The sequence below is a fragment of the Gopherus flavomarginatus genome, chromosome 3 (assembly GCF_025201925.1).
Source record: "Gopherus flavomarginatus isolate rGopFla2 chromosome 3, rGopFla2.mat.asm, whole genome shotgun sequence".
Lineage (NCBI taxonomy): Eukaryota > Metazoa > Chordata > Testudines > Testudinidae > Gopherus > Gopherus flavomarginatus.
This window is the reverse complement of record NC_066619.1, coordinates 268,092,535-268,114,689: the sequence shown is the minus strand read 5'-3', so window position 1 is coordinate 268,114,689 and position 22,155 is coordinate 268,092,535. Positions and strand designations below refer to the sequence as shown.

General features: G+C 40.0%; 2 protein-coding genes across 4 annotated transcripts in view; one reads left to right on the top strand and one right to left on the bottom strand.

The window, feature by feature from the left end:
• Nucleotides 1-10,194, top strand: part of NSD2 (nuclear receptor binding SET domain protein 2) — a 160,339-nt gene extending 150,145 nt beyond the window's left edge. For both annotated transcript variants that reach the window (XM_050947352.1, XM_050947351.1), the window contains 2 exons: nucleotides 1,534-1,738; nucleotides 6,463-10,194. In XM_050947352.1, coding sequence (XP_050803309.1) covers nucleotides 1,534-1,738; nucleotides 6,463-6,731 — 474 coding nt within the window. In that variant the 3' untranslated portion in view covers nucleotides 6,732-10,194. The remainder of the gene's footprint in view (nucleotides 1-1,533; nucleotides 1,739-6,462) is intronic.
• A 3,243-nt stretch (nucleotides 10,195-13,437) lies between these two features.
• LOC127048217 (sushi, von Willebrand factor type A, EGF and pentraxin domain-containing protein 1-like) overlaps nucleotides 13,438-22,155 on the bottom strand; it is a 30,156-nt gene continuing 21,438 nt past the window's right edge. Inside the window, exons 9-11 of one of the 2 annotated variants that reach the window (XM_050947791.1) lie at nucleotides 16,705-16,838; nucleotides 16,378-16,488; nucleotides 13,438-14,135 (exon numbers count right to left, since the gene is read on the bottom strand). In XM_050947791.1, coding sequence (XP_050803748.1) covers nucleotides 14,043-14,135; nucleotides 16,378-16,488; nucleotides 16,705-16,838 — 338 coding nt within the window. In that variant the 3' untranslated portion in view covers nucleotides 13,438-14,042. Of the gene's footprint in view, nucleotides 14,136-16,377; nucleotides 16,489-16,704; nucleotides 16,839-17,226; nucleotides 17,291-22,155 lie in introns of those variants that run through there. The other variant, XM_050947793.1, reaches the window with a different exon arrangement.

The following is a 22,155-nucleotide window of genomic DNA, read 5'->3' as shown; positions in this document are numbered from 1 at the left end:
TATACCCGTTCATAAGCTGACCCCCTTCTCTAGTGCTTCCCTTTTTTATTAAAAAAAATTCGGCTTATGAACGAGTATATATGCTAAGTCACTCATGGGAGATAACCATCTGAATGTGGGCTCTCAGTGTGGTGCTGTGACTGACAACAAATTTGATCCTTGGATGTATAATCTGGGGAATATCCAGTAGAGATGCAGTATTACCTCTGTGTACAGCATCAGGGAGACCATGGAACAATGTGTCAATTTCTGATGTTTTCTCTTCAAAAACATTTTGAAAAACTGGAAGAGTATCAGGAAAGAACTATAAGAATGATTTGAGGTCTGGAAAACCTACTCTACAGTGAGAGACTAAAATAAGCTTGGTCTATTTAGTTTATCAAAGAGAAGATTTATAGGCAACTTGATCATAGTCTGAGTGGAGGCGATTTCTAATAGTAGAGGAGTCTTTAAGTTAAAGGCATAACAAGATTCAGTGGCTAGAAGTTGAAGCTACATACATTCAGACTGAAAATAAGGCACAAATTTTTAACTGATTAATAATAAACCACTGGAAAAACACATCTTGGAATGTGGTGGATTTCTATCCCTTGAAGTCTTTAGATCGAGATTGCATGTCTTTTTAAAAGATATATGCCCTAACTCAACCAGATGCTAATAGGCTTGATGCAGGAATTAATGGATGAGGTTCCATGACCTAGATTTAGCAGATCAGATTATAAAATTGACCATTTTTGCTTTAAAATCTGAGGCTGTTACAACATTTTTTATAGCTAGCATAACTGCAGATGTTCTCCTTAATTCAAGTGACTGTTTAAAAATATTTTTATGCAACATTCAATTAGTTGGCAAACTCACGGGCTAGGTTTCTAGGTTATTGCATCAAATATATAAGAAAGTTTAGAATATTTTAAATACATTTTATTTTTCTTACCTTTTTAATATTGAGTGTTCCTCTTGATTTTATAATTTGGAAAGGATTTTGTAGTTTCTTGATATTATTTATTTTATATGCTGCCACTCTTCTGCTTTCTAAAATATAGTTCCAATATTTTTTCTATGTATTCTTTTGGTACTGTTAGAAAAATTTGACAGCCCCAGAGACTGAAGTCCTCTATACACCAAACATGCACACATGGGTGGCAGTAGGGCAGGCTTCTTCACAGTATCCTGCTAATGTGTTGTCTCAGCTTTGACATTGCAAGGATATTATCTGGGGATAAGAGGGTATTCCAGTGCCCTGTAGTGAATCGAGCCTTGGCCTCCCTACTGTGACTGCCCATGAGGAAGTCAGTTAATGCCAACATATGGGAACTGGGAGCCCAAGCTGCCTCAATCTCTTCTAGCATGAAGCCGTGCGTGCTGCAATCATCCTTCTTTCCCTTCTCTGGCCCTTTCTAGTACTGCAACTTAATTTTTTAGAGATAGTGACCAGATTTGTTTACCTTTTAAAAATGTTTTTCTGAGTTATGGAGCATTTTTTTTTTTCTTTTTCAAAATTTGGATCTAAAAACTTGTAATTTCCTTCTTCAGAATTCTTCCACTAATTCTTCAGAGGAAAAAGGCAAAAAGACCAAAAAAAGAACTCGGAGACGTAAAACAAAAAGTGAGGGAAAGAAAGAGTCTGAAGATGACTGTTTCCGTTGTGGGGATGGAGGTCAACTTGTATTGTGTGACAGGAAATCTTGTACTAAGGCATACCATCTCTCCTGTCTTGACTTGGTGAAACGTCCTTTTGGTGAGTAAAGCATTTGTGAAGGGGTGGGAAAGGGAAGAAGCTGTATATAATAAAGTACTTTATTGAAATATGTCTCATACAGGGCTTGCAAAAATATTGATGTATACATTGCATCTTTTCAAGACTTCCCTGTTTTGAAATCGACTTTTTTTTGTTATAGTGAGTGAGTGCTGTATTTGTAAAAGGAGTAGGAGTCCTTGAAGATTGAGATCTAATAGTACTCTTTCATGCCTTTCTGGGAAAATGACATTTAGTTTAAGGAACCCAGGCAGTGGTGCTCATGTCACTCAGTTAGGCCAGGGTTCTGCTGTCACATAGAAAGTGAAATCATCCCCAGAAGAACTCATGAACTCAGATAGTTCAAAGATGCACGTACTAAAGGAAAAGCAGCAGCATCTGGACTGAGGTAAATATGAGGACTTTTGGAGTGGTGGGTCTCAAGTTATGCCTCATATGTGTTTGAGTGAGGTCTGTTACACATCTCTGGTCCCAGAACTGAACCTGATATATGAAAAGGAGAAACAAGCAAAGCCTGTCTATTCAAAGCCAAGTAAAATGATGACCAAGCCAATGTCCCAGGGCAGGAGGGATTGGCTGAATATAGAGTTGGTGATATGGGAACTCTGCCTGTGACCAAAGCTTGGAATGAAGGGGCCAGTTGTACCAGAAGCCAGTTGGTGTCAAGATACCGGTTGCTGAAAATGTTAACACTAAGGATGGTCCAGACACTGAATGTATTCAGTATCATGGTATGGAGGAGGGTCATTTCATGGTTTTACCTGAACTCCAAGGAAGGAAAATACCTTGAACTCAGTAGACCTGCTGTCTGCACTCATTGTTTCTAAGTTGATGTTCCAGCTTACTTTGCCAGGGGAATTGCATCCAAGGTTGAACAGCTCTGGGGGGATGGCTTAGCATGATTCTGCTCAACACAGTCTGTCATGCAGGATGACATGCGAAGTTCATGTACATCTAGCTGTTCCTAGGCCCTTGAATCCATTTGGCTGCTCATTCCCATTTTAACAGGTCAATTCCAGGAATTGGATGTTTAATCCTTCAGATCTGGTGGATAAAAATCAATAATTAAAAAAAAATTAAAAATGCAATTTTTAAAATTTAAATTGGACTTCTTTTGTTTAAATTATATTTTTTTCTTTTTTAAAATAAGCCTGTTTGAAATGAAATCTGAATTTAATACAAATTATGTTAAGGACTTAACTGTTTATAATCTCTTAAAACATTTAAATAAAAAGTAAATATGCTGAATCCATGACCCTCTTTCAAAAGCTGTGAGTTAAAGCCTGCTTTTCTATATAAAAAAGAATTGGGGGAGGGCGGGAATCTAACTTTTGAAGTCAGGCTGACCTACTATGCCATATTTATAAAGCTTAAGTAATTTAGGGGACTTCGATTTTCATGAGACTAGGAATTTACAGTCCAGTTTTTTTCACTTAGGCATGTTTGAACATTTTCCCAAGCTGACCTGAAATAATTAGCTTAATTCACTAGCTACAGTTAATCCCTCTATTTAGTAAATCATTTAGTTGTAAATGTGAAATCTATTTTGGACACACACACTTCTCTTATCAAAACATTTAAGGTTGTCTGTTTAATAAAATAAATTGTATATGCTGTTTTATGTGTTCAGTTGAATTCCAGTTACCATCATAATGCAAATTAAGAGCAAAAAGTTAATTATCTAGTAAAGAAACAACATATCATTTACCATTTTCTAACGTAATAAAAATGTACAGTTAATAGGGAATTTGAAAATATTAAACTGTATAATTGCTTATAGTTAGTGTACCCTCTTAGCTAGCAAAAAATATGTACCTGTATCTAGTGTAAAGGTTCTATTTAGTTATAAAGCAACATCGTTTTAATGGTTCTATCAGGGGTTGGCAATCTTTCAGAAGTGGTGTGCCGAGTCTTCATTTATTCACTCTAATTTAAGGTTTCGACTGCCGGTAATACATTTTAACGTTTTTAGAAGGTCTCTTTCTATAAGTCTATATTATATAACTAAACTATTTTTGTATGTAAAGTAAACAAGGTTTTCAAAATATTTAAGAAGCTTCATTTAAAATTAAATTAAAATGCTGATCTTACGCCGCCAGCCTGCTCAGCTCGCTGGAACCTGAGGTTCTGTTCACCTAGGCTGGCAGCGGGCTGAGCGGGGCCTGCGGCTGGGACCCCTGACCTGGTGGGGGTGGTTCAGGGGTCAGGGCAGAGGGCTGGGTGTGTGCAGAGGTTCAAGGCTGAGGGATGGGGAGTGCGGGGGGTGTAGGGCGGAGGGATGGGTTGTGGGGGGGGTCAGGGCAGAGGGCAGTGGGGGTGTGGCAGGTGCAAGGCAGAAGGCTGGATGTGAGGGGGTGTTCAGGGGTCAGGGCAGAGGGCTGGGGGTGCAGGGCAGAGGGAAGTAGGGGTGTGGGGGCGTGCAGGGCAGAGGGCTGGGGTGCTCAGCTCGTACGGGTGCTTCCAGCCCCCTGCCCTGAGCAGCTCAAGGCAGGGGGCTGGAAGGGATATGCTCTGTTCCACCCCCTTCCCCAAGGCCCCGTCCCTACCTCTTCTCTGCCTTTTCTTCGGAGCTGTGTGCACGCTGCCACTCTTCCCCCTCCCCCTCACTAGGGCCATCAGCTGATTGGTGCAAGGAAGGAGAGGGGGAGGGCAGGAAAGCACCATGCTGGGGGAAGAAGCCGGGGAGGGTGAAGCTTGGCTGCCACAGGACCAAGCTTCTGCTTCCTGCCCCTGCAGGGGAAAGCAGTGGGCGGGGGGGCTGAGTGGGGCTGGGGTCCGGGACCACAGCAGCATGCCACTCAGAATCGGCTTGTGTGCTTCGTTTGGCACATGTGCCATAGGTTGCTGACCCCTGGGTTATATCAACAAATGAGAATGTACCTTTAGAAAATAACTGAAGTACAAATGGAAAAGTTGACTAAAGTTAATGATTTAAATTGAGGCTTTCCACTTGGTGGATTTAAATCAATCCACCATGCTTCAGACAGACAGTTCCAGAAGACAATGCTGACATAGCCACTCTTGGAAGATGATCGCTTTCCTTGTGGATGGTAAAAACCTTGCACAATGAACACTGATCAGGAATGTGCCTGACTGTCTTGGCTGTTATGGATATGGTGCTATCCGCAGGGGCATGGAATAGGAATGAACATAGGACTGGAAAGGACCTCCTGTGTATAGTCCTGTTTATAAATTTAACAAGCTCCATCTGAAAACTAGTTAGAAGCTGTTTTGCCCCACTACTCCTATTGGAAGACTGCAGAAAGTCACCCCTCTGATGGTAAGAAACTTTCTAATTACCATCTAAATTTATTCATGGCCAGTTTATAGCCATTTGCTTTTGGTTCAGTACTGTCCTTTAGTTTAAATAGCTCTTATCCCCTCCTGCTCTTTATCCCCCTGATGTATTTATAGAGAGCAACCCTATCCCCTGTCAGCCAAGGCTAAACAGCCAAGCTTTTTCTATCGCCTCTTGTAAGACTCTCCATTCCTCTGATCATCGTTCTAGCTTTTCTCTGCACCTATTCCAGTTTGAATGAATCTTTCCTGGACGTGGGTGAGCAGAAATGTACCCAGAATTCCAGATGAGATCTTACCAGTGCTTTGTTCAATGGTATTAATACCTCCCTAATTCTACTGAAAGTAATTCACCTCATACATCATAGGGTAATATTTGCCTATTTTCTGGCCACATCATGTTGGTGGCTCATGATCATCCTGTGATTCATCAATACACCCAGGACTTTTTCCTCTTCTGTTATTTCCAACTGATTAGCCCCCAGCTTATAGCAGAAATTCTTAATAGTCCCTAAATGCAGGACTCAGAGAAATTCTAAACTTTCATGAAAGGAAGCAGATAGGGATGGCAATGAATGCTGCTGAATCTTGCTTGTTGGCTACTATGATTAGAAATGACTGAAATGGTGGTTGGAGCTGTATCACATAAAATCTTGGAGTAAGAGTGCTGAGGACATACGGTGTCTACAAATCCCCACAGGACACTGCAACTTGCATAGTTTCAGTGGTATCTACATCACCTGCAATGAAGATCCATGTAGATAATGCTCAAAGAAGAATTAATTTTCCCTGCATTTAACTCTGCACCACTTGTTTATTTTTGTTTTTTTGGCAGTCAGCAACTTCAGAATAGGGAAAAGATAGATGGGCACACAGAAGTGTGACACAAAAGTAGATTTAGAGATGTCTGTCAGTTCTGTGCTGTAACTTCTGGGATGGATAGAGGTTTCCATAAACCATGGATTAACCAAAGCAAAAAAGCAGCAGCATGGAGTTCACTGAATTGTTTGATTTCCACATGAACAGACGTTCTCATTAAAAGGCAGAAAGATTTTACTATACTGGATTGGAACTCAAGATATTGCAAGTAACCCCCTGAGTAATTTATACTGATTTGACTCCGGTGCTGTTTAAGTAAGATGTGGTCACGTGTGCTGTTCAATACAGTCTACTGAGCTTAACTAAAAGTACTCTACTATTTTGCTTTTGACAAGAGTAATTAGTAACAACAGTTAAAATCTTGAGTTATTAAAAAAAAAACTATCCACTTTTTTTAAAGCAAAGTCAGTATTTATCATACAGACATTAGAACGCTAAATGTATACTCTGCTTTTTTGCAACATGAAGTTTATTCTCCTGTTAACAAAGAAAATCTCAATTTATCTAATGCTCTTCATCTTTAATTACAGGAAAGTGGGAGTGTCCTTGGCACCACTGTGATGTTTGTGGCAAACCTTCTGTTTCTTTTTGCCACTTCTGCCCAAATTCTTTCTGCAAAGAACATGAAGATGGGACAGTACTAAATTCTACATTAGATGGACAGTTATGCTGCTCTGAACATGTTCTTGGGGTAGATTCTGTTGAAAATCAGAAGACTGAGAAACCCCCCCAAAAATTGACCAAGTTGAAGCCTAAGAGAAAGCGAAGAAACAGATGGATGAGAGCTGAATGCAAATAATAATGAACTGCAGTTTCTACTGCCAACACTATGTTGTAGATAAGTTGTGAATAGGGCCAGAGAAGGACACAATTTTACATATATCCTGTAAAGGTTACATTTGGGTGAAAAGCATTTTTTAATCCACTGAGCCAACCACAGCAGTCTTCTGCTGCATCTGCACTGATAACGAACTATGGCATACATAGTTCAGAAATTTTTCAGGACAAACCAAGCTTATTACTCAGCATTACAGTTACACTTGAATTTTACAGTTGTAAAAGGTTCCCTCCAATGTTTTTCCGTTTGGGGGTAAATTAAAATCAACCAGGTAGGCATATAAATGTAGTTCGTGAGATAGTATTTGCCATCCAACAGATGTTTAAAATAGTATATCCTTGAAAGATGTTATTAGTTCTCAAGTTGTTTTAAATAAGAAGTGGCTTGATATGCAGTCCCAATGAGATGTGCTTGCCTTGTATTCATTGTGGAGGAAGTGCTCGAGTGCCATGCACAACCCAGGTGCATAGCTCAGTATAACCACAGACTTTACAATTTGTTCTTGCTCTTACAAAATGGCTGTCTAATTGTTCTTAAATAAAAAATAATTGGTTTTAAATATCCTTCCACCAAGCAATACGGTGCTTGGTGGAAAGAAGCACACTGTACTAGCAAGGGGAAACCTTGCAAGAGATTTTTTTTTTCTATGCTCTTTTTTTCCCCCTCTATTTAATTTCAGCTAAATAGAAATACTCTTGACCTTGCAGCACTATACAAAGTCCAGATTTAAGTGATATTGTCTTGCAATCGGGGCCCAATATTTAGAGTATTTGTTTTTTAATTTTAAAAACTGTTTTTTCCTCAAATTTGATGACCATTTTTTGTTCAAAGTCAAGCATTTCTCCACAGTTTACAATCCAAACATTGCATCATGTTAGTGCAAAAAAACAAAATGTGAAACTGAATAGTCAATTAAATGAAAAAGCGAGAAGAAATTGTTTAAAAGTGAAATAGATTTTAAACTAACACAAATGACATAATCAAGTTAAATTTTATATTTAACTATGTCCCTTTTTCAACAGCTTTTATGAAAAATGACTGCTTGACTCAGATAGGGCAAACTACCTGAAGTCATTGCTTAGTGGCTTAGGAGTTCACCACCTGGCTTTTTACCACCACTCCATTATTTCAGCAAAGCTGTTTCAATTTTTTGACTCCCAGAAGATTTTCAAAATTACAGTATACATGCATACAATATTTAGGCTAAATGGTAATAATTATAGAATTAGGGAAAAAAGGTGAAGAAAAATATCTGAAATTTTACCTGCTATTTGATGCTATTTTTGTGTAATTGCAATATGGTTAGGCAACGTTACAAACAAGTTTTGACTTGTGCAATCATAACTTAGCCCACATAAATGCAATGTACACTCTTATGCCCATTTAATAATTTTTATATATTCTAGCTTAGTTTGCCTAAAATAGTGCGGAACCGCTGCGTAGCTCGTCTTTAATGAAGCATAGCTATATCATAAAAATGTATATTTTTTCAGGGCTTGATTGCAGATCTAGCTTTAATTATTGAAATCTACACCTGTTCCCCATATATGAAAACTTTGTGACTGTCGTTTTATTAGAAAATTTTAATTGAAACAATTCTAAAATGTATCTTTACCCCATGGCGAAATCTGAAATCTCTTTATTTTTGTTCTGTAAACTGAGCAACTGCTTTGCTTTTTTGTTTTGTTTTTTATCAAAGTTTATAAACACTGTTGGAAGGTTAATTCTTCCTTTTTTCAACTAATCCTTTGCTTGAAGTAACAAACACTTCAATGTAGGAAAAAGTGTTACATTAGTGGTTATGAGATTTTTACTTCACTTTTAGCAAATCAATATACAAAGACTTGCACATGATGTAAAAATTGAAGGTTTCTCAAATGTGTTTGTGGGGAATGTTCTTTCTTTGGAGGTCCTTTCTTATACTGCCAAGGCTGAAGCATAGACAGGTACCTAAAATGAAAACCAAAAAGGTATGCTGTATATTCTTTCAGGATAGGGAAGGGAAGTTAGATATATTTTGAAGGGAGGGAGGGGAGAAGGGGAAGGGAGAAAAAGCAAAAAAAATTTTCCTGATCACTTTCAAGCAAAATGAAGGAATTTGGTGTAATAAGAATGAATATTTCAATATTTGTTTCTTTGGATAAAATAACCTGTAAGGAAAGGTTTATAAGAATACTTTTTAAATAAGTTATTTATAAAACTTACCTTGAATTCTAGTGCTTTAAACATTTTATATTGTTCATAGGTTTGTAGCTTTGTATCACCTCATTGCTGTCCTAGTTCCAGTGTGTTGGAATAGTTGTGGTCCTGTTCCTAATGGGCAGATATCCCCATCACAGAAACCACCATCAGCACTGGTATTAATTGGCACCACTGCAGAGACCAAAAACTGAATGATTGTGGAATCTGCCAATTTACCTTCTTGGTTAGATTCTGAAGCACATCAGTGCAGCAGCGTGCACTACTGCCATTCATGCTGTGCTTGTCTATGGATAAATAAAGACTTCAGTCTCCATGGCTGTCATTTCTAACGCTTTTTCAAAATTTAGAGAGTGATTTCCTGCTGTCTGTGGTTTATTCTTTCTACTTTCTTCCCAATCCTAAATTATTTGGGCCAAAAGTTACTTGCATCCCTGAGAAGAATAAACTCTAGGGCTTGCACCTCTAGATGTTTACTTTAAGTTAGTTAAATTAGTTAATTATTGAAAATCCTATTCTTTCTATTGATTACTTACTCTTGAAATTGATACCCTTTACAAATATTGGTCAAATTCTCCCGATTCATATCCCATGCAGCCTTACTGAGCTCAGCAGGATTGCTTTGAATGTAGCTCAGGGTATAATTTAGTCTGTGGTTCAGTAAGATATTTTAAACATCTTTTTTAAAATTAATACTTTCTACCCCTTATGTCTTAAAAAACAGACCGCCTCATGTAAAGGGACACAAGAACCTTTAGTAGCCAACATCTACAAAGACTGGGCATCCAATTGTAAAGTCATCTAAATACCAATTGTGATATAAGCATGTCATAAACTTGTATCAAAATGTTTACATTTCATCTCAGCCATTGAGATATAAGAGCTGATTTTTTTTCAGTAAATTCTGCTACACTAAGTTGGTATACAATAGGCAAATTAAAATAGGTTGTTGCCTCCTGATGAAATGAGAAGTATGGTTCCAGTTAAAACATATCAGAAGTATTTTTATACAGTCTGGAAATATAATCAATTAAATTGAATTGTGGGTTTGTTCGGTAGTTTGCATTCATGATAAGTTTTTAGGGGCTTTTATTTTAAATATTTTAAATACTGGAGTTACTTTGGAGAAGTATTAAAGGAAATATTCTATATTGCTAGTCATTATTCCTTGGCAACCCTTTGAGAAATTTGTGTCTTATTAAATATTAAAGTTCATTCCTAGTTATCTTCTTTTTGAAATTGCCAGTTTTGTTTGGATATGTGAATATAGTGCAGGCTCTATTCTTACTGTAATCTTTTAAAAAACAATGAAATGGTATATATTGTGGAAATACATGAGTGTATTGCTGTAGCAGTAAGGCTTGAAAGGACTGTGGCTTCATAATGAAAATTTATGCTTCAGGGTTTTTGAAAAGGTTGACCAGAATTAGCACCATTTTAAGCTTTTATTTAGGTGTTACTGGTTGTGCTTTAGAGTTCGCTGTTATGTCTTTCAGTTTGTTATAGGTAGAGATGGTAGTTCAGCCCAACACTTCTCATTATAAGGAGGAATTGACCTGTTTCTGCTATCAGTTGCTTATAATCATTTGGGCTGACATTTTCCATTCCAGGTGACTGTCAGGTTAATTTTTATATTTATTTTGTCAAGTTTCAGCAGAAATGGTCAAATGTTCCCAAGAACAAGATTAGAAAAAATTGTTGTTTTGCCCATGTTGGAAAAAAGATTCTCACATTTGTTTTGTTGAGAAATTTGCACATTCATTCTCTGGAGCAGGGATTTCAAATTGGATATGGGGGGTAGCCTTTGTGTCAGGAATGTGCCTTTTGCTTTTCCTGTGAAAAATCACCCAAATTTGGCCAGATCATAAGCCTTTGAAAGATCCCCTATTGCATATGCTCAGTAGAGAGTTGTTTTGAGTTTGGCAACTAAATTCTGTGCAGATTACCTTTCTGTGAGAATGCTTCATCCCAGGTTTGCAGAGACTGAGAGTATGGCTACACTTGCAGCTGTACAGTGCTGGGAGTTAAAGCTGTCTTCGTACAGCTAAGTAGGGAAAGCGCTGCAGTCTGGCCACACTGACAGCTACTAGCGCTCTGTCGTGGCCACATTTGCAGCGGTGTTGGGAGTGGTGCATTATGAGCAGCTATCCCAGCATTCAGGTGGCTGCAACGTGCTTTTCAAAAGGGGGGGGTGGAGTGTGATAGGGAGCGTGGGAGAGAGAGAGAGTGGATTTTTGGAGCCGACACTCTGTCAGCAGCTGCAAGTTCAGACCCCCTCCCCCACCTCTCTCTCGCTCACTGAAAGTAATTAGCCCTCTTTGTTTTTTTCCCTCACAGACTAGATAAGCAGCCTCCCTGAAACGGAACCCCTCCCTCCCGCACGCTGTGCTGCCTCTTTCCTCAAGCCCCCTCTCTTCAAGCAGACACTAGCTGTGGGCGTTCCAAGGGGAGCTCATTCATAGCAAACAGGAACAGTGTTTGGTTTTTTGATAAGCAGCTTCGGGAGCCCGGAGTTCACAACAAAACAAAGGCATCACAACAAAACAGAGAGTTATCTTTACTAAAAAGCATTATGGGAAGGTTCCGGAGGTCAGTTACAGCATAATAAGATTATTCCCTGTTTACATTGGCACCCCAGCACTGCAGCAGCAGCAGCGCTATTCTCTTTATTCTTCTCGTCGAGGTGGAGTACATGCAGCGCTGTAGCCAGGGAGATACAGCACTGTATGTGCCTTGCCAGTGTGAACGGGGAGTGAGTTACAGCGCTGTAAAGCCACCACCAGCGCTGTAACTCTCAAGTGTAGCTAAGGCCTGAGCAGGCTAACTACCCTGCAATTGCTCCTCCTGGCGGCTGCTGTGGACAAGGCAGGGATCTGAGCAGGGAGTCTATCTCCCCTGTGCTTTCAGTGCCACTCTGCTGAGCCCAGGCAGTGTGTTGGAGGAATTGGGACAAGCAGCCTTGAGAGAGGATAAGGGACTGGAGGAGAAGGGGGGGGACTGATCAAATGGGTAGTGGTCGGGAGGAGAACTGAGATTAAATGGGCGGGGGCTGAGAGAGAGTGGGTGGAGGGAAGGTGAGATGAGATAAGGAGGATGGGGGGAAACTGAGATTGTCTGGGCACGGAGCCTGCTGGGGAAACTAAGATGCAGAATAGCAAATCGATTTTTATACTATGATACTGAACAACACTGGATGCATAATGTGTACCAAAGCTCTCCAAGTTCCCAGTCCAGTTCCCAGTCATGATGCTGAATTCCTACTCTAAGGATCTCTGAAAAGCATTGTTTCCAATTTTTTAAATATTTTTCTAGTACTTAAATTTGAACCAGCTCCATTTTATACCTACACAGCAATGTCAAACTGTCATCACTTTTGGTTCACGTAAGGTTTTTAAAGATGAAACTAGCAATATTCAGACTCCTGAGTATATTGAGGTATTTTATTCTCTGAATTGAGTACTAATACTTGAAAAAACTGGAAAACCAGACTTGAAACAGAAAATAATTGAGCAAAATAACATTGACTATTCTCTATGTAAAACTGTTTTAAACTAGATTTTCTTACAACCCATTTGAAATGTTTATTGTATGAACTGATTCAATATTTCAGTTACTTTCAGGTTCAGGCACTTAATATGCATGCCTCAAGGATTTTTCATTTGAAGGAAATGTAATAGTTGTGTAATATTGTAAGAGTAAATACACTTGTGGGGCATTTTCTGAACTTGACCATTTTTTAAAGATAAGAGTCTTAGGACAATTAAGTATACAAACACTTCACTGGAGTATAATGTTGCTGGTAAGCATTTTATATATATATAAAGGGCTGTAGATCTTTGTGACTTTGATACAAGTTAAGGGTTTTGTGACTCTTGGAAAAGAAAGGAATAATTGTAAAGGTATCTGGCCCAACACTGCTCCAGTCAGAATGATTCTGAATTAATTGTGGGCAGATAGACAAAACTACCACATGTGGAACGTTCCTGTTTGATGATGGCTCTTGTGGAAAAAAAATGCATCACCTGACATCCCTGGTTCCAAGGCAATTTCTCACCAAGGGGTCATTCCAGCTCTCCTTAGTCAATCAAAATATTCCCATTGACTTCATTAGGAGTTGGGTCAGGCCCTAAATATGAAAAACTGTGCCTGTCCAGATTTGAAGAGCTGTAACTCTGCTCACGTATACTTAGAATCCTTATTCCCAGTGGCGAGTGTATGAAAAATCCATACTTCTTTTATTTCGCAGGGTTCCAGCATCTGATGGGCATACTATGGTAACAGATAAACCAAGGTCTTTGCTGCAGTGAGCTTACAGTCTAATTTACAATGCACTTCAGGTGGTAAAATCCAAAATGCCCTGCTCTAATTTATTTGAAAACAGAAAAGCTCCAAACTTCAGGACCAGACTTCAAAGAGAAACTGCTAAGCTTCAGTTCATCTGCGAATTTGACACCATCAGCTCAGGTTTAAACAAAGACTGTGAATGGCTTGCCAACTACAAAACCAGTTTCTCCTCCCTTGGTTTTCACACCTCAACTGCTAGAACAGGGCCTCATCCTCCCTGATTGAACTAACCTCGTTATCTCTAGCTTGCTTGCACATATATACCTGCCCCTGGAAATTTCCACTACATGCATCTGACGAAGTGGGTATTCGCCCACGAAAGCTCATGCTCCAAAACGTCTGTTAGTCTATAAGGTGCCACAGGATTCTTTGCTGCTTTTACAGATCCAGACTAACACGGCTATCCCTCTGATACGGAGCTGGAGTGAGGGGTCAGAGCTGAAATCAGGAATCAGAGTTGAGGGTCAGAGCTGGGTTACCTGGAATGAGGCACGTCTGGGTCCAGAGCAGGAAGAAGGCAAGAGCAAGACTGGGGACAGGTAAGCAGAGGAACTTACTGGGAGAATGTTCTGAGCAGCCATTGGCGTAATGCTGCTGCTGGGCTTAAGAGTGTGCCTCTTGGTTCCTGCAGCCAGTTAGGCAGTCTGGACAATGAGCTGATTCTGCTGTGAGTCTTCTGTTGCTCAGTAAGGAGATAGAGCTAGCTGATCCCAGCCTTAGCTGCAAGGGTTAATTCCTGTAGACAGTTGTGGTGTAGCTGTGTTGGTCCCAGAAGAGTAGACACACAAGGTGGGTGAGGTAATATCTTGTATTGTCCAAACTCTATTGGTGAGAGAGAGAAGCTTTCAAACTTGCACAGACCCAAAATGTTGTTTCCATGACAGCATGTTGCATGTGTTGTTTACCCTTTGTAGTCAGATAGTATGTTGTGTGGGTCTTTCATACAGAAGCAAGGGTTTTTTAAATGTGTGTTAATACCCAGCACTTTTTTGTAAAATAGATATATACAGAAAGGAGAACCCAGTATTCTGAGATGATAAAACAGAAATACATATGAGGAGATGAAAGCAATTTCTTCATACAGAGGCGGTATGGAAAAATTAAATACGTCACTGAGAGAGACTACCCATGGTAAAGCCTCTACACTGAAGTAGTTGGAAGGAGTGGCTTTTGTGAAATTCATTCCACTCCTACAAAACTTGAGTAAAATGGGGGCTGAGTGAAAACAGATTCCATCCCCAGTGCAAGAGATAAGAAAGTTAAAGTACAATCCCCTATTCCTCCTGCAACATACAGTCTGGAATAGTTGCTGCTGCTTTTTTATATGGGGTTCCTATTAACTGCATCCATGTGCAAGCATGACTTACTGCCCTCTCCACAAGTGCTGCTCTCTGTCAATGTATTTAAAGCAGGTGAAGTACACCTTTGTGACAAAAAGGGAGAGCAGGAACTTCCCACCATGACTGCTCTGTCCATTCCATAGAGCTTTTGCAAGACAGCTAGCATGGGTCCTCTGTATGAATTCCACCCTAGTAGAAAGTGACAATAATGCACAAAGAATGGTGGTATTGCACCATGGTTGAAATCCTGGCCCCACAGAAGTCAGTGGGAGTCTTACTTAAATAGGGCTAGGATTTCTTCACCTCATTCTTACACAGAAATGAAATACTTATACAATTATTTTTAAAAAATCACTTCCAATAAAGGTGCATCAACATGCAGTTTTCTTTAGAGAGAGAGAAGTGTCTCAAAAGGATGGGTAGATTAAAGAATGATTGGTGTTAGCAGAGGCTGAAGTTTTCTATACAATTTGGGCCAGATCAAGTACAGCATTTCATATGTTGTAATGACTGATCAGTCATCATGGATAGGGCCATAACTTTGTCATAGGCATTCCAGTAATAGTATCTAGTACAGTTCTGGTTGGTCCTATATGCAGAAAGCTGCTTTCAATTACAGTAGTGCTTCCCAACGTTTTCTGAATAGAGGTCTGATTGAGATGGAACAGAGGAAACACCTCCTCACACTTGAGTAGTTGTATCTGCTTTTGTCTCTTTTCTCCCTTACTCCTGTCTTATCTTGTATTTTCACCTTTTGGTTATGTGTATGCGGCAAAAAAGAAGACTCTCAGTAGTGAATCTCAGAGCCCAGGTCAGCTGACTCGGGTTCACACTCTGGGGCTTAAATATAGCAGTATAGATATTTGGGCTCAAACTGGAGCCTGGACTCTCAAACCTGGCTGGGGGTGTGTGCCGTAAGCCCAAGTCAGTTGACGTGGACTCTGAGATTCGCTGCTATGGGTCTGTTTTTGCAGAGTAGACCTACCTTTTGTTGTTCATACTCACCAATGCTATGTGCAGTTTAGTGGCTCTGGGGGGCCGGGTTGCTGAGTGCCATGAAGGAGGAGGAAATGACTGTTGGGCTGCTTGTCTGATGCAGCAGCCCTATAATAGTGAGCAACTTCTGCAGCCAGTTCCATTGGGGACTAGAGCAAACACTGGAGAGAGATTTTTCCATAATTGCCCACCACTTTCCCTACAGATACCCTCTCACAGTTATGGGAGAAGGGTGAATCTGGAATCATGCAGCCAGGGGCGGCGCCAGGCACCAGCGCCCCAGGCACGTGCTGGGGCGGCAAGCTGCAGGGAGCAGCCTGCTGGTCGCTGAGAGGGCGGCGGCAGGCAACTTTTGGCGGCGTGCCTGCAGGAAGTCTGCCAGTCCCTCGGTTTCAGCGGCAATTCGGCGGTGGGTACACTGAAGGCGCAGAACCGGCGGACCTCCCGCAGGCATGCCACCGAATCCGTGTTACCAGCAGACCTCCTGCAGGCGTGCTGCCAAAAGCCGCCTGACTGCTGTGCTTGGGGCGGCAAAATGGATAGAGCCGCCCCTGCATGCAGCTTTCTCTGCCCCACTCCTGCTTAGGGGAAACAGTCATGTTTTGGGAGTGGAAGAAGAGATTCTGTATGTTCTTAAGAGGAATTAGTTTTGTGTTAAGTCCTGCCATGGTAGGAATAGCTAGCATACTGTAACGAGGCTATGTTATGTGATGCTACCGTATACTCACGGTATTGTCTGTTGTTGAAATTGAGAGGATTGCCATGACACACAATTTTGTCCCTTGGAGGTGGGAGTGATAATGTGTAAGGATGCACCTTATTCTTGAATTAAGCCAGACCTGCACAAATCAAATCACTTTTTAAGTTTCATTTTTGTTCACTCATGGGTACAATTAAATGTTTTGGCTACACAAACAAATCCCTATGGATTAATGATGTCTTACATTCCTAAATTCACATCTATCAAATCACCAGACATGAGAATAGAAATTGAGAAAAGGCTTGTGATTTTTACAACTCTGTACAATCCTAGCCAACTACCAGCCAGCATATACTGGTTCTGTGTGCCCAGTCACACCATAAGTTGTGTGTGGCCTCGCTCCTTTTGAAAGTAATGGAGATTTTACAGTTTTCCTGCCATTTTCTTGCCTTTGTTTCAGAATTATTACAGACACAAGAAGGACTCCACCTGGAAAAATGAACAATGAAAATTATTTTCAGGAGGGAAGCAAAAAGGTGTCAGAGGTAACTTATTCTGAGCTTTATTGACAAAGCAGTCTCACACTCTGACAACCTAAGGCTTTATTTTCATTTAAATTAGTGCAAATTGATTTTGGGTAGGTATAATTTCACTTCTCAAAACACAACTTTGAAAGTACAACTCTACTATGAAAGGTGACTATAAAAATGATCTTATTCAAATCTCCTTTTTGATGTGCAGTTTTGTTGGCAGATGAATGACAAAATTAAAGTTGGCTGCTCTTTCACTCCTGTTAACTTTTCTTCCGTGCTAGTAGAAAGAGGGCTGGATTCTATTTAACATGCATCACCAGAATTCTTTTTCTGAGTTGATTATACCTGTGCACATCTATTGAAAGACTTGGCTGAGAAATGAGTTTGACCTGCAGAATCCTTATAATCCTATAATGAGGCACAAGGAGGAAAGAACCCAGATTAACTGATTCTAGACTGAGTGTTCAGGATTGTCAGGAAAAAAATTACTTCTAAACTGAGCATACTGGACATGAAAATAATTGACAGATATCAAGCTCTGCTATGCTATTTTTAGTTGCTTTTTGGCCAAACCACACCAGAGAAACTGATCTTATTGACACATTTATGCTCCTCTGCTGTGATCCACCCACATGCACACCCAGGACAGAACCTTTGAACCTTTATGAAATATTCCCTGGTTCTTGTGAATTTGGTATTTTTCTATTTAGTCCTCATTCAGGCTAAACTCCATTTGAAGTACATGATTTAACTGAGTGTTGAATGTTTTTCTTCAAAAGCATTTCTGATGGGAAAGCCCAAGAGTGGTAGGAGGTGACTCCAAACTGGACAGTCTTTTTCACACACGCCCTTTTTTTTTTTAATATTTTTTTGTACCAAATACCTATTTTAACTGCTACCTTCGTGACAATTTTGGAACATACACAGCTCCTGACTCTTGAAATGCTGTTTTGACCAGCTGAAGGAGGAGAGGATCCAGCCTTCAAATGATTTCCCATCTTGGCCAGGCAAAACCCCATTTGATTGGCTGCCTTCATCACATCCCCATCTACTGAGGAAGAGCAGCCAATCAGGTCCACTGCAGAATGCAGGCTCTCCCTTTTCCTCTTGGAAGCTGAGGGGAGGTTTTGCAGGAGGGGAAGAGGTGGCGCTGAGAGGCTGACACCGTTCTCACAAGGCAGGGTAAGAAGGGAGCAGGATAAGCTCAGCAAGTCAGGGCAGCTCTGCTCCTCCTCCTCCTAGTGAAAAATGGGTCACTCTGCTCCCCACACACACACTTCATGCGCCCGCCCCATCCCTGGATCACCCCATGCCTAAGAAGAGGATAGCTGTAACTGCTGTCCCAGGCCTGGGTGGGGAGTGGAAGAATCCTTGGAGGAGCAGAGGTGCACTGAGGGGCAAGAGGCAGGGATGGGGGGCAGTGAGAGAACGGGGGGCAGGATTATTTGCTGCACTTCGGCAGAGATTGGGACTGGAAGTGGGACACAAAATTAAGTAGAATGGGAAGAAGCTGGTAGCTCCACACCATCAGGTAGCCATCAAGAGCTCCTGATATGGGGGTCAAAACAATCTTGTATCATTTGGGAAAGCTGGCAGTGCTGTTACTGCCATGTCTTTGTATATGTATCAATGTGGATCCCACTGTAGATGCACATGTGCTTCATGCATAAGATCAGATAGATATATAGAGATATATTTTAAATGGCAGTGTTCACGGGCTGTGCAGGATAGGGTGGCTGTGATCCTCCCTGAGTTCCCTCTTATTGCCCATGGCAGCAAGACAGAACCTGGTACATATCTGACCTGCTAGTTCTTAGCTTTGACTAAATTTAATCAAACCCTTCATATAAACCTTCAGAACTCTTTTGACTTGGGATCAACAATGACACTTATTCCCTCAAAACTCCTACATGACAGCAGGGAGGAACTCAGGGAAATAATTAAGGAAGGCCAAATTGGCTTTACAGGCAGTAATGGATGCCTCTGACATAGCAGCTAGATCTGTGGCCTTGGCAGTGATGCTGTGTAGAGAATCATGGCTCTAAGTATCAAGCACGCCTAGGAAGGAGTAGGCCATGAATGAAATGCCCTTTGAGTGTGTGGAGTTACTCAGCAAGTATACTGAGGCTCAAAGGCCACAAAAAGTTTTGATTTCAATGACGAGGCATCACTGATGACAATCAGTTTAACTGAAAACTTCCCAACCAGCAATGTGCTCAGTAATGACCTTAGCTTCACAACTGTCTTTTTATTGGCCATCGCCTCCGCACAGAATCAACGAGCTACAAACTCTTAAAGCAGGACCTCCCTATGCATCCTTAAGGTGGTCTCTAGAGCAGCGTTTCCCAAACTTTTTTGGCCACGGAACACTTTTTAGCCTATTACAGAACACACAACATTATTTTAGTCGTTTTTGGTTTTCATATAAAAAATTGCGTTATTTATGCTCAAATATATTTTTCTTTTATAAAACAAAGCAAAAAATTTAAAATGACTTGAAATAACAATTTCCAACTAGAAAGCACGTATAAAGTAGTTCAAAAAATCAAGTGCAAGAGTCAAAATTAAAAACACTTCTACTTAAAAAAAACTGTTTTTATATATACACAAACACCAAACAAAGTAGATTTTTACTAGGAAAATCTATTTTTATAAACAAATACAAATATGGATTTAATGGGATTGGTGTTTCTACATTTTTCTATCACAAATTCGCATAGTATTAGGAATGATGCTGGAAAGTTGAATCCTCATATCAGGCACAGCATCAAGTCTATTCCTATATTTGGTTTTTGTTGCAGTATAATACGAAAATCCCGTCTCACACACAAGTTGTAGCAAAAGGAAGGAGCACTCGAACTGCACCTTTAGCCACATATTAGGGTATTCTTCTATTAGGCTGCTACAAAAATTATTCAGCGGAAGATCCTTAAACTTCTTTTTCAAATCAGAGTCAGAAATTAAGTCAATTAGGCTTTCATAATTGTGCGCAGTGAAGCCGACTGGTTTGGCTGTAATTACAAACGGATTTCAAACCCAAGCATCATCATCAGTAGTTATAGGAAATTATTTTAATAAAGAGCCTGCAAGTCACGTAAGTGCTGTAAAATGGTGCTGGAAACTTCTTCATGGACTGTAGAATTTATTTCAGTCAGAAATTCATGTACTGTAGGGAAGCAGTCCAAGTTATTCTGTTTTACAGAAGATGCCCATAATTCAAGTTGTTTTTTTTTCATGACAAAATTTTATCCATTGTCGTAAAAATGGTCACATTCTTGCAGCGACAGATTAATTTCATTTCATTTTGCAAAAATATCTGTAAGATAGCAAGTCTCATGAGCCACGAGGAATTTGTCAGACAGTCATTAAATTTTCATCCTGAATTATCTGAAGTGAAGAATACCAGTAGTTCACTACGAAGCTCAAAAAACCTCACAAGCACTTTTCCTCTGGATAGCCACCTCACTTCTGTATGTAAAAGAAGCATTTTGTGCTGATTACCCATTTCCTCACACAAATTTTTAAATAACCTGGATTGAAGTGGTCGAGATTTGACAAAATTGATCATTTGTACTGCTTCATCGAGCACAATTTTCAGATATGCTGGTATTTTTTTTTAACTGCAGATGCTTGTCTGTGTAGAACGCAATGGCTCTTAGGGCTTTCTGGTGCCACACTTACGATTCGTGTTACAGCTCCCTTCATCTTCTCGATCATTGCCCGAGCACCGTCAGTACATACATCAATACATTTTCCCCAACTAATTTCATGCTTTCTGATCAAATTATTGATGCAGTTGAATATTTCTTCTCCAGTCATGTTGCTTTGCAGAGATTCACATAAGAGCAGGTCCTCTTCAATAATAGTATTAAATCTATATCAGACAAATACTAGTAGCACAGCAAGTCCTGAAACGTCAGTGCACTCATCTAGCTGCAATGAATACTCATGGCAAATTTTCAGTCAGCAAACTAGCTCTTTTTCTGTCATCTGCAAGATCTTTAATATGGCGTGCAACATTATTATTTGACAACTGTACAGCATCAATTTTTTTACCAGACTGCTCGCTCAACATGCATATTACAATATCTTTCATGCAAGGCTTGATAAGCGTTTTTCCAATAGTGTGAGCTTCTCTAGCAAGCGCTATACGGTAACTTACTCGATAAGATGCCTCTGTTGCACTTTCGCTGTCTGTTTTAACAATTTTGATCATTGAAAGTTTACAATTTCCAAGTGAGTCACACTACCTCTTGAAAAAACTTATATCTTTGTCTTTATAATCAGCATGCTTGGTTTTCAAATGCCTACGAAGTTTAGCAGGAGCCAATGAACTGTTTGCTGGTATTTTGTTGCACACTGCGCATCAGGAACACCTTTATTTCCAACACACGTAAAACCGAAAGACACGTAACTTTCATCATACTTTTGTTTAGGTGTTTTAACACCTGCTTCTTGTTTTTTGATATACTTCGGTGCAAATTCTTTCACCTTGGATAACTCACTAGTACTAACAGATTTTTCAGCAACAAAAGACTGTGATTGTTCATCCTCACTTTGAAGTGTCACAATATTTTGCTTGTTTATTTCGGCCACAGTTTGAAATGAAAAGCAAGTTCTTCTGGTACTCCAAGTTCCTTCTTTTAGCCACAAATCCATGGTGATTAGTAACAATATTTAGAAATACTAATTTTTGTCAAATTTTGTTTGTCACAAATATTTATATTGTTTCGAGTGAAGCTACTTTAGTGTGCTTATCGCACACACGGTAAAGATCCACAGGTTTGAACGTGTTGAGTGAATGTTATATTCAACATGGCGTAAAGAGAATGGTGTGTGCATACCGCTGCAGTTCACACAGCCTCGAGTGGAAGGGATATGATGTCACTAACTGAAACATGCCCAAAAGGGGTAGATGTCAACATGCTTGCGTGCCGTGTTCTCTTTACGCCATGATATTCAATATGAGATCTATCAATAACCGGAAAAAGAGTTTTCTGTTAATTATAGTCATTCAAAAAGCGTTGTAAACTACACTTCAAATATGCCAAACCTAAAATTAAAAAAAAATTAAAGACCTTTTTTTTTTTATTACAATTCTTTCACGGAACACCTATTCACATCATGTGGAACACCAGTGTTCCGCAGAACACAGTTTGGGAAACACTGCTCTAGAGTTTCACCTGATTAGTTGAATAAAGCACCAATGTTGTTCCTGAAGTCACATTTAATGCAAACTACATTTGATGGATGTTTGCAGAGCTTTATTTTAT